We start from the raw sequence: 13,323 nt of genomic DNA on the forward strand, positions 1-13,323 counted from the left end.
TAATGTCATACCGAGTCAAGCTGCTGTAAATTCACAAACTTATTTTGTGAACACACAATGTATTGTTTACCTGGCTTGCAAATTAAAAGCCACTAAGCTAGCTTACTGATCAGGTGACTTCATAAAAATCACACTATATTTAAAAAAAAATTATTTGATTTTTGACTAAAACACTTTAAGTTTATATACATACCATCAAAAGTTTTATCTACAAAACCTTAAATATTAGTTGTTGAAAAAAATCAAGATTTTAATTTCATTTAACAGCATATAAATTAATTTAAAAAATAGAAACCTATACATCCCACATCTCTAATAATTCTTATTAAAATAACCCAGTAATGATGAAATACCGATTTGAAAGAGACAGGAATACGGCTCCAAGAGAGAGACAGTGCGAAGCACTCGAACGGAAGAGAGCTACTCATACTCATATGTACCGAAAACTGTCAACCGCTGATGACTCCCCAGCAAACATAAATAAACAAACAGCCAAAAGGCAACGAGCGTGGCTAATTGGCTTTCATGTGAGCGAGCCACAAGTGTCCGCAACAGCTGTTCAGACAGAGAGGGCTATAACGAAACAGAAAGAGATAGAAATAGAGAGAGCAAGGGAGAGAACCGGCAAGAGCGGCGTTGCCAGCGGCAAATGTATCTGTATCTCAAAGTGCAGCGCAATTGATCGCGGGGCAAAGTGTCGTGCCCGCGGGCTTTTCAGTCGATCGGTGATCGTCGATCGGGAATCGTTATTCGCCACTCGTAATTCGTCAGTCGATAGTCGCGTTCAAATATCCGAAAGATACGTGCCGTAGTCTGTCATTCATTAGCGACACGATCGTCGTATCTTTGTATCTTCGCCGCACTTTGTGGTTGGTAAACTACAAATGAAATTCTTTAAATTAAATCTACGCCGACCGCAAAGTCTTAATTGAAAAACGAACTGTGTATCTCGAAGATATTGATAAACTATTGGCACAGCCAATTGATTGAATCTTTCACCCATATGCCGCGCTGTACGTTTATACGCGTGGATCGTACTTAATCATTATTGATTCAGTAATTGAGAAAACGATTTGGAAACTGACAACTGTGCGGTGTGCTAACTAACTGTTACTTTGCTCAAAATAAATTATTAAAAGTAATTGGCATAACGTAATAAAAACCACTTGTGAATAAAATAAATACAATTTCACAAAAGATTTTAACAGTATTCGCGATTTTAACATATGTGTTGGCTTTTAAATATAGTTCTTAAAATTCTTTTTAAAAGCCAACGCAAATTATGAAAAAATATTAAAGATAAATTAAGATATCCATCCAATTATCTTTAAAAGTCGCATTCCTTATTATTTTCTTTGGCCATCTTAAAGAATTTCCCCATAACTCAGAATGTTGGCTAACATTAAGTTAATAGCTTTGCTAAATCTACCGCAAATATCGGGCCGGCATACCTCGGACATATTTCAATTTCGATTTCTAGGGGGTGCCCGAAATAAATGCCATTAAAACATTAATTTCCCATGCCAGAACGGCGCAGGCGGTCACAGCCCAGTCGATTGGATTTGTCATCCAGTTTGGCAATTGCCAAAATGTAAACACGGCAGAAGAGATGACAACTGAGAATGCGATGAAAGCGAAAACGAAAACAATATGCAAAGCACTTCCCAAACGAATAATTAAGTGCAAAAGGAGCAAAAACAAGAGCCAGCTAAATAAATTATAATCTCGGCTGCAGCTTGAGTCATTCTCCGCCGGCTTCTCCCAGTTCTCCAAGATTCTCCTCATAGTTTCTCAGCTTCTCGCTGGCGAACCGGCTGCGGTCTCAACCAGTTTTAAATTCATTTTCATTATAATGGGTTTTTTTTTGCGCAAAGAAATTAGCTTTTTCTACGTGCTTCTGTTTATATAAGCCAAGTCAGCTGTTTGGTGTTTTGGTTTGCCGTTTGTTTTGCTTCGGCCATCTCGTCTCTGTATCTTTCTAGGGGGCTAAAGATTCTAGGCACAGATTGCGTGCCACTTGCGATCGAGTGGGAAATACCACTGAAATTGGAGAAATTTCGTTGGTTGCGTGTTGAAAGTGCGTTGCATTCTGTGTTGCAATTGCAGTTGCATTCGCATTCGCAATCGCATTCGCAGCTGCAGTTTGTCATGTGTGGCACAAGGCATTTCTTGTGCTTGACGAGCGGTAATTGAAATATGTGAATAATTGCTAGATTTGTGAGCCAAAACGGCAAGTTGCATGAAGAAAGATGCATGGGAAAGCCGAAGAGATGACAAATCACCAGGGAAATTTCTCCACACAGAGTTGGCTTGTAGATACTGGGGATACTTTAGCATTAATTCCTAAAGATACATAATGAGCATAATATGAGCACATAATGAAAGGTATTATACCTTTCATTCGAATGCTTTAAACGAAAAAGATGACTGATAATTTTTGTGCATTTTGTAAATAATTAATGCCCGTTAAAAGAATGCTACTATTTGAATCACAAGTTGGTATCACAAAGTTGGTAAATACTACAGTAAGTTGTGACTCCATGTTCAGATAAATTCCAATTTCCTTTGTAACATGCACTTCATCATAATTAATAAGTTCCTCGTTCAAATATTTACCAGGTTTCTTGAGCAATCCGTATTGCACAAAACTCTTTGCAGAATGAATTGCAATACCTTGACAATTGTCATTGTTTGAGTTAGAATTATGCATATTTTCATGGACCTTTGTTGCAACGAGCACAATGGAACGACTAGTTCTTCTCGGACCTCCAATTAGGTGTAGACAATGATGGGAAAAGAGTTCTGTAAAGAACCACATTGTGCAGTGTTCAAAGTGCTTGGAGACAACAATTAATTGAAGAAATCACGCACGCCCAAAGGGGCTAAAGGGGTTATAAATTCTATGGAAATGGGGAGCTGGGTAGGAGGGGCTCCGAGAACAAAACAGAGGCGCAATGTGAATGACAACCAATTCCATGATGACTTCTGATGGACAAATACGGCTAACGGGCTCTATGACCCAAAAGAATGAGAGAATACGAAGACATGTTTTGCATACGCTAACAGATACAAATTGTATTATGTATGCCCTGCAGTTGTTGCCGCCTTTATGGGCTTCTTTCACTCCAATTGTGGACGTCTGCTCGGATCCTTCTGCTCTTTCTACCTCCCCCTTCACTTCAGGGAATTTTAATTATTATTTTCAATTATCGAAAATGGTCTGCGCGTCTGTTCTTTTCAAGTGTTTTCGTTCTCGCATTGTATCTGCAGCAGTAGCTGTATCTGTATCCGCATCTGTGCCTGTAATTATGGGGCGTATTGTTTTATAATTCCACTGCCCCAACGCCCCCTATTTCAGCATTTCCTCGTGGCATATGCCACGATATTATTGAAATTTTCTTTTAAAAATTCAGAGATAAGAACGGTACTTCTTCAACCTGCATTTACTCAAAATATTACTCTTCGAGAGTCAGCTGACAGAATTGTTTATAACATTCTGCTGAATTATGATCTGGCTACCAAAGCTTTTAGCCCAAAGCTGTTAACTGTTTAATTAAACAACTGCCGCGAATGAGACGCACTGTATCTGACTGCTGAAATGCGAAACGAAAACAAACATAAAGTTGGTGCCTTGCGCAGGTAGAAGTTCCGAACCAGGAACATGAGTAATTATGGAAATATATATAAGCAATATGGCTGAAACAACAGATACAGTTCGTAAACTTGTCGCAAAAAGGGAAACTGAGAACTCCGTATCGAAGGAAAAGTGTTGCAAAGGTGGAGCTGTATATAGTTTGATTATTCAGCTTTTACCTCTAAAATCGCAGCCTTTATGGTACCTGTTGAATACTTAAGGTCATTATCCTCGACAACTAATTGATTTTACACGTTCTTTCGATTTCATCGCAGTGCACTTTAAAACTCATTTAATCTTCATAATTTTCGCATTTTCACGAGCACACATTCCCCAGCACGCTTTTCTTATTGCCCATTTTAACACAAACCCCGAAAGGCAGCGGCAATAATGATAATATTTTTTTGTATTCGAACTGTTTGCTTCTGTTGCTGTTGCTATTGCTTTTGCTTTGACGTCGCCATGCGGCTCATCGTGAACTGAGTACACAATGGCTAAAGTACATACCAGATACAACTACAACTACAAAAATCAAGTAAAATAAACCGCAGAACGAAGCGAAAAATAAGCGTCGCCAGCAGTTTGTCACTCAATCGCCCAGACATCAGTCGCGTTTTCGGATCGACTGTGAAAAAAATACAGCGCCGAAAAAATAGCAGAAACAAATCGCTGAAATTCTCAACGAGTATCTAACAGATACTCTCAAATCGGAGACGTGTCGCCGTAATCGGGAAGATAAACAGCGACTTTTGAGCCAAACGGAAATTACAATTGCCGCGCACGCGCGTGTCAAAGTTTAAGTTCAAGACGTGCGATCAATTGCCAGGTATCTTTCGGATCGAGATACTCGACAAAAAGCTGAGAAAATTCGATTCGAATACGCAAATCAAGCGCATTTTTGAGTGTGTAAATGAGACTGGGAAATGCACATAGCATTTGCATAATTAGTGGTCGATAAGAACTTGGCTTGACTCAGTCGAAAGTACAGTGAGCACTGGCTACAAGCTAGGGTCATTGAAAAAATATATGAGGCTGCATGCTTGCGAAAATGTAATATAATGCGATTTAAGGCTTTAGAACTTTTTAAAAATATATTTCACGAAATGTTCGTGATGGGCAATCGCAGTCAATCAGCACTACATGCCGTCAACCTATTGCCTAACTATATTTACCTGTGAAAATAGCCTAGGTAATCGCGTAAAAAATAATTGAATTCACACTGAATACAGAACAGTCAATGGGCATTTCGAGAATTTGGTCGGAGGGATGGGTCAAAGCCGATGTAAGCTGGCAAATATAACAGACGAAAAAGCGATTTCCGATCCAATTGGCGTTCCGGTCGGTTGACTCGAGTGTGTGAGCTTGGAGCTGGGTGTGTCGGGCCATAAATAGCCTCCAATGAAGGCTGTCGATGAGCTGTGCCCCTTCAGCACCCTTCGTCACCTTGCCACGACACGCTCTCACCTACAAGGTCATCGGAACTCAGCTTCCCATTAGGTGATTGAAATCCCTTTACTCCAGCACTTAGAGCGAAAAGAAAACGCAGCTAGTGCGTGTAGATCTCTAGTACAAAATTCCACTAATTGTAATCCGATTTTTGCTTCACGTAACGAAAATGAATCATGGCGCTGGGTAAAACTGTCCCTCAAAAAATAATCACTCAAAAGACGAAGTCAACAAACGGAAATTGTCACTTGTCAAATTTTCATTTGGCTTTCATTTTCGAGGAGCCTCACACGAGACGAACGCCGCAGAAAAGAAAACCTGAGTGCAGGCCGTATTAAATACAAAATGTCAACGGCTCGTCAAAACCCCAAAAGCCAAATACGTTTTCGAACAAACTTGAATGTATTTTAAAATCCACACAAATAAACAGAAAAGAGAGCTCAATTATGTTCAATCATCGAACTTTCAACATTCGAATGTTCCTTGTATTATCCTTTGTTTTCTGGATATTAATTAATTGAAGTTGATCTGAGTTTTTTCTTCATTTCAAGTTACATAACTAGGCTATTATGCTGATTTATGCTGAAACCTCTTTTCCAAACCTCAAACTCACTTTCGATATTCTTTGGAATAGAGACCTCCATATTAGACTTTATCATGCCCCGAATGGCCCGCTTATAATGGAAAAGCGTAACTTTCCGCTCTGAATATTTTCATTTAACAGCAATAATAACAAAAACCACAATAAAAAAAACAGCAGACAACAAGCCACATGAGGTGCTGTGGCAGAAGCAAAGTTCAGAGTGTAAATGCGAAGTTTATGTGATAATTGCCAGCGAGTTTGTTGCCAAGTAAATTGCACTTTGAGGCGCACGAGACGGCAAGATGATAATACGAAGTAAACTCAAAACTAGGTTAAAAAATGCTACAAAACTACACAGCAAATCAACTCACTTAGAAAAAATTACTCCACATTTGAAAATCGTCTGGAAAGCAGCGAAGCGTTAACAAAATGATTACAAAAATGTCGCCATGGAGCACGTGTATATATAGTAATAGCCATTCGGGCTACGAATCAATTGGTCTCACATATGTCGCAACCATCAACAGAAAACTGTTCCACTTTGGGCCACCTGCAAAATGGAAACTCTCGTCAATATTTGCACTTTCTTCTGAGTTACATTCCAAGAAGAGAGCTGCGGCCGACAGGCGGGCAAAACTTGTCTATTTACGCATATTTATGTCTATATGTTGGCCATGTACAAACAAGAAGCCATCAGCTTCGACATCAGTCCCAGCATCGTAATCATCATCGTCATCATCATCTTCTTTAGGCAGTCTGTCAATAGACTGGCAAACGTCAATTTCAGCTGGGTCAGAAGAAATTGAAAATAGACAGTCGAATCAGGTGGCAAAGGGGGGAAAGCCGGGAGGGATAAACCAAAAATTAGAAAACACGAGTACTTCGAGAAAAATGTCCAATTTCATACAATTCGGAAAAGAGCTGAAGCCACAAAATCAATTCAGACCAATTGCTTTTCGAAAAGTGATGAAAAGCTCAACGAAATTGAAACTACAGTATGGAATTTTAACAAATTTCTACTTCAAAACATACAAAATTTCTAATATTCTCACTTTTGTGCATTTATGGGAAAACATTGAGTTTTCCAATATGATTCAAGTCATTTGCAAGATATTAATGTATAAATGAATTGACAAAATGCTAAGTATAGCTTTCACAAGATATGAAAGGAAGTACAATATTAACAATTTCAACACCATCTGATCTATTATTCACTTTTTAGGGGAACTTCCCAAGGAAAAAAGCTAAACTTCAGTGTCAAACAAATGTCGTTGTTGTAGCTGGATAAATAGGCCTGAAATTTCACAATCATATCGCTCGTATATGTTTAGGTGTCGAACAGTTGTCGGCTTGTTTAGTTTTCCAACTCAAAACTCCCCGCCTGGCTCTCTAGTTACTTATTTACTCTGGGTTCCCTTCTTCTCATTTATTGTATAAACACAGACATTCGTTTCTTTAAAACTCTGTTTAGGCTGATTAGAGCTTCACACAGGTGTTATATACACAGATGGGTAGAAAGCCCAGCAAATGGGAGTGGCTTGGTGCTAAGTTGCGACAGTTGTGAATATTTTACCACAGGAGAAAATGTTTAAACCAAGTGTATGCTATCTGCAAAAATAGTTTTGATTTCTTCAGCTTTTTCAATACTTAAATTTAGCTTGAAAACTTTGGATTCAATAGTTATTAAGGCCCAGTTAATATGCAATGGCATAATATTGTTATTATCCAAATGAAACCCCTCAAATTGTCATATGAACGGCAATAAAAATTGTTCGAGCGAAAGCTGGATGGATTAAAATTTGTTGTTTATTTGCTTTGGATTTTTCAATGATTTTAATAACGCTGGCGGGGCTCCTTAACGTACATAAAAATGCAAAATCAAACAACTGCGATATGCGATCGCCATAATAATCGTAACAATAAAAGCAAATATGGTCCATCTGTATGGCCAACCCGTACGGGCGGGTCATGTCCGTCCCATTAGCACTCGGTGCGTTGATGGGGGATGTGCAACAAATTGAAAGTAAATAACACAGAACGACAATAAAAAATACTGCGTTATTGCAAAAGGCCAACTGCACTCGCCGGACAATATGGCAAATTAATTAGTTATACAAAAATGGTAGACCATAAAACGCCGTGCTGAAAAATAGTGAAACGCTCGCGTGTGTATGTGTGTGTTTGCAAATAAAATTCAAATTATGCACAAGTGAATAATTGTGGCATTTTAATGGCGGCCCTTGCTAATAAAATTGCAAATAAAATATTGCCTTTCGTTTTTAATTTAGCCCAGGAGGCCCATAAAAAAGCCAAGCAAAGTTTCAGTTAGACAAAAATATTTGAGCCCTTTGACCAATTTTTTGTATGTGCTGTGGCGCCATCTAGCGGCCAATAAATAACATGAAAAACCCAAATATCATGGAATGTGGCAATTCCTTAAACAACAACAGCATTGACGGCAATATCAACGGAAACGGAAATGGAAATGGCGGAGTCAGCGAGCAACGCCCCCTATCGGGCAAAGTCCATGCTGCATCTCCTCCACCGGTCGTCGGCAACAACAACAACAACAATAATAATCTAATAGTCCGGTACAACAAACTAAGCTCGGGCAGCTCCTCCGCGAGCTCATCGCCGCCACATCATCAGCAGCACTCGCCACCACCGTCGATGCACCACCAAAGCCATCCCAACCACCCACTGCAGCCGTCCTCCATGTCCACAAACATGGCCACAAATGGCCATCAGTTGTATCCGGCGATAACGGCAACGTATTGGCTCCCGCCGCCGAATCCGGCGCCATATTTAGTTCCAGGTAATTAGTGTTACTTGCACGGACCACCGTCCAGCTAAGCCCAGTCGGTCCGAGCACAGTGGGGCCTCCGTAAGACGGACATGCAAAAAAGATTATACATTTAACTGACCTGCCGTTGTGGTAATATATGGTGTCTTCTGTAAATATAACATTTCAGAATTACCAAATTTTTTGATTGAAAAACTCGTTACAAAAATATATTTATTTATACTAAATTAATTCGCAGAAATACTAATATCAACATGATGAATTGATTTTCTTTAATCTATAACAAATTCATATTGACCAATCTGATTTATAGCAAATTAAATATGGCTTGATGACATTTTATCGTTCGTATCTGACAGCTTAGCTTTAACAAGACAATTTAAAACTATAAATAATTTATGAAGTTGCCAAAGGTTAGAACAACTGTATTTAAAGGTGTATTTTCTCTATCAATTTAAATTAATTACAAATTTTAAATCGACACGTCGTTCATAATGACCTTTCACTGTGGCTTCTATTGTCTAAAACTCATTGCATTTCTACGCTTTGGCAGCGGAAGCGCGTCGCCTGCAAAAACGTTGCAAATTATATTTTCGTGTTTATTGTGAAGCTCGCGAGGATTACAAAGCCAAAAGCGGGTGGGCGGACTGCCCGCTAGGGGGCGCCAGCAGAGCAATTTTCCGGAGAAAACATGACGGTGGCAACGGGGCGGCGAGTGTTCCATGTTTCGATGAAACTTTCGTGTTTTTATTTTCCTGCTCTTTTGTTGGATTGTCGTGTATTTTATTTCCTTTTCGCGCCAAGTGGCTAAATGTTAAACCAATATGTATGTGTGTGTGTGTCTGAAAGGGGGGAGGGGGGATATGTACATGTTGAGCTTGCATTTCGTTCCCTTTGTGTGTGTGTGTGTGTTTGTAAATGTGTTTGGGTAATTTCATTTGCAAACGCCACTTGCTAGGCGGCTAATTAAATTTTAGCTTTGTCATGGGACTTTTGAACTCCCCAGAAAGAGCGGATAAAAAATACGCTTCGGTGGGGGAAAATCCTGTATAAATGATTCTTCTCAGTCTGTAAAGTAATTTTATGTTGTTTGTGGAAAGAAGTAAGTTTTGAGCAATAAAATTAATTAGTAAATAAATTTGACCTTAATCAGGCAGTATTCAATGAACGTGTTATTCTTTCAACGTTTCATCTCAAGAAATTCAAGTTCGTTTGCACATTAAATAACTTCAGTATATCACATTCGTGCCTCGTTGATTAGCACAGCTTTGCTAAAAATTTAATCAACTAGCAACTGAGAGACTTAAATCAGTTTGAAGTGGTTTTAGATTTGTATTTTTAGCCTCTGCTAGAGAGAAATGTATGTATAATTTAGAATATTTTGTAGAGCCTGACAAGGAAAGTGACTTTGCCGTCTGATTCCGCTGATTCTTCAGCTCTTCCTCTTGCCACTGGTTTCCTGTCTGGTGTCTGAGATGTGACAGTTCCTTAGGATGCCTTGGTTCACATGATTTTTGGGGGTCTTTGGGGTTCTGGGCCCTGTCGTTGGCATGCAAAAGCTACGTGACATGTGGATAGTTGCTGTTGCAGTTGTGTTACCACAGCGAAACGTGTTACATTTATGTTAACGCATTTGCACACGTTAAAAGAGAAGGGGGGTTGGCTTGAGGAAATGGGGAAAATTCATTTATAATGCCTTGCCACAAGTTCTGAAACCAACAACCTTATGTAACACTCCCCATCCATCCACACATTCATCCAGCTGTTACACTTCACTTCTGACTGACAGCCATTTTGACACACACTCCCCCATTTCTGGGTTCCGCCGCCCCCAAAAGTCACTTGATCTTGCCATACAATTATTATCTCCCGCTCGTCTGCATCGAATTGCTTTCGAAATACATGCACTTTATATATTTATAGTTTTTTTTCCACCATCGGTTGTTCTTTATTCTTTCCGTGTCTGCCCGTAAATTCCCCTTTGGCTGCTTATTTATCAACGCTTTGACTTTGGCTGCTTTTGGTCACAGTCAAAGTCGGACGCAAAGTCGGAGTCAACAATTCATTTCGCAAACATATATCGCATAAATATGCAAGTCATGCGCCGAGTTAGACGGAGCACAATTGATGGGTTAACATGGGCATGGTGGGGTTCTCGTGGGTATGGGAGGCTACTAGACAGATGAAGAAGAAGCAGCAAAGGAACCCCTGTCAGCAGTCACAGGCTGCAATTCCCCAAACGCTGAGGTAATGTCTGAGTTGTTGAAGCTACGAAAAGCTTTCACGGAGTTGAATGCAAATTGGTATGTATGTATGGGAAACCGGAATGGTCATACGGAATATGGGCCAGTTAATATTCTGGACGTATAGATGGTGCTGATAAAAAACAATAGGAAAAGTGCATTCAACATAAGGAGGAAGATTGTGATGTGCGGGAAACATGAGTTTGATTTCTAATTTTATTCTTTCTCATACGAACCTGCTCTCCTGATCGATCGACCTAATATCATACTCACTTTATTGGCAGCTAATTCCCGGCGAACTCTTAGCCCTTTAGCAATTGGCCCGGGGAGGCACATGTATGTCCCTTAAACCCTTGGTAGCGCCAAATCCATTCGGCAAATCAAACATCGAGTGCCGGGCGACAAGTGACCGAAGAGTTGAACAACGAGCGAGTTCAACGTACACCGCAGAATGAGCAGCAGCCACAATTTTGCATAGACAATACACGAGAGCAACAAATGGTGAATGCGTTACAGTTCAATAGCGATTGACATAGGGTGGGTCGCAAGAGGGGTTAAGGGGTCTAAGGGCAGGGTACGGCGGGGCTCGAGGGGTTCAATGGGTCGCTTGATCGACTGAACGTCCCATAAGAACGAAATGAAATTCTGTCGCGACAAATACACAACAATGCGGAATACGTAATCAATTGATTCGGATGTGGCAAGGGGGCAACTCAAACAGATACATTCGTATCTGTGTTTCGTTCGTATCTGTGAGGCATATCTGCATATATTTACATGTAGCCCGAAACAAAGCGAGCTCGTAACAATCGAGCACCAAACTTTAGATTGTTGGAAAATGCTGCCGATATGCAAACTTTCCGACAAATTCGCATTTATTGCCTATTTATCTGAGCAAAAACGGGCACGAAAGCATCTTAATACTTCTACATACACACATATACTATGCATTAGCACATCTGCTGGACTGTTATCCTTCAGCTGCAGCACTGGCATCCTTCTGCCTGCAGCCTACGCAAATGGAAGATGAATTCCGCTCCAGGAATTTTAAGCTAATTAGGTCTGGAAGTCTAGAATGTGCCGGGAATGCCTCATGAGTCCGGGCTGGGACAAATTGGTAATACGAGTATGTGCAGAAGGCGAAGAAGATGCCACGAAGAGGATTAAGCTGATTCCCATTTGCTTTGGTGGTCAATGTGCTCAGGAGCTAGTCATAAGCCATAGCTTGAATTTTCAATTAAATTTATCGCTTTGATCGCAAATTGTGTGCGCAAGTTTGATGGGTAGTATTAAACAAAATGACATTGTATTTCATTCATAGTTCAGAACTTTGAGTTTTATGAAAAGTTACTAAGTCCTAAACAATCTATAAGGGTTTCACCTAAGCTGGTAAAGAATCTTGTTGATAGTATAACATAAAATCAGCACTATTATAAGCACACCCTCACTGTCATTTTCCCCGAAAGTAATCACCCAAAGCCATTCCACAAATTTACTGAAGATCCCCAACTGATTACTATGCAAAGCGCATTTTGAGGCATGTTAAAAAAGTGTAAAGAAATACAAAAAAAAAGAAGCTCAAAGAACCAGGCACAACTTGAAATTTTTTACGAGTGTCGAGTAGAAGATTTGAGCAACTTGTTGGAAAGATGCTGACTGGCTGACTGACTGGCAATCAAAATTACCTTTGACGTGACATCTCACAGCCGCAAATATGCAGAAACACCTGGAAGCACCGGATGGTTGGGGGAGTGTCGGGAATCTACGAGATTAAATGTGCAGCAAGGCATGAGCTATAAAATGACATAAGATACGACGTCAAAATGTATCTTTGTATCTTATGAATGTCTGAACGCTCCCCCTTCAGCAATATGCACGAAAACAAAAACGTTTATTGTCTACGGAGCACGTGCGTCATAGAACCAGTTTGCCTGGGACCGAAACAGACATGGCAAATAATGAGATAGCTTCAAAATTATTTATTTTCAAATTGGGAATTGTAACTAATCGTATAGCTGCTGCCAAATGAGCTTAAGTTGTCAGCTATCTCGGTATTCTTGTCTTTAACCTGTCCGAATTGCATTTGCAAAAGATGCTATTTCTGCATTAAATTGACGTTTTAGTTCTTGATTATGTTGTCAATTAGTAAGCCGACGCCAGATGGGCAACAAAAAGGGGGAAAATCCAACGCATAGTGCACATTTTGCTGATTGATATTGCTCAAGTGGTTTTTCATTAAGTCATTTCCATGTTCCACTTGAGACTACAACTTCTTTGTAGTTCCATTTCAACAATCTCCGAGTGGTTGGCTCTTGCCAAGAACTTAAGTAAAATGTTGATACATAAAAAAAAAATAATATAGAAGCAATAGGAAAAATTAGGAAAAATATGTTTATGGACTGGGTGGCATACCCCACAACCCCTTCGTCATTGCACTTGCAGCTTTGTTCTGCTCCCCTTTCGCCATTTTCCCAGGCATTTCTCATCTTTAGGGCAAGTTGCCAGTGAAGCACTTGAGTACATCGTCGGGGGCCAAGGAAACCTTGGGCGGGGAAAATAGGATGGAAAACATTAGAATAGGAATAGCCACTGGCAGCGGTAATTGAATGAAGTG

The 13,323-nt window shown here is 39.9% G+C and overlaps 1 protein-coding gene across 10 annotated transcripts in view; it reads left to right on the top strand.

Moving 5' to 3' along the window:
• LOC117137718 (CUGBP Elav-like family member 1) overlaps positions 1-13,323 on the top strand; it is a 52,749-nt gene that overhangs the window by 21,116 nt on the left and 18,310 nt on the right. Inside the window, exons 1-2 of one of the 10 annotated variants that reach the window (XM_033299348.1) lie at positions 731-873; positions 7,952-8,478. The exons of 6 other annotated variants lie outside the window; for them this stretch is intronic. In XM_033299348.1, coding sequence (XP_033155239.1) covers positions 8,064-8,478 — 415 coding nt within the window. In that variant the 5' untranslated portion in view covers positions 731-873; positions 7,952-8,063. Of the gene's footprint in view, positions 1-730; positions 874-4,211; positions 4,461-4,517; positions 4,537-7,951; positions 8,479-13,323 lie in introns of those variants that run through there. 3 more of the 10 variants (XM_033299337.1, XM_033299328.1, XM_033299358.1) reach the window with 3 other exon arrangements.

This window comes from Drosophila mauritiana, chromosome 2L (assembly GCF_004382145.1).
Source record: "Drosophila mauritiana strain mau12 chromosome 2L, ASM438214v1, whole genome shotgun sequence".
Lineage (NCBI taxonomy): Eukaryota > Metazoa > Arthropoda > Insecta > Diptera > Drosophilidae > Drosophila > Drosophila mauritiana.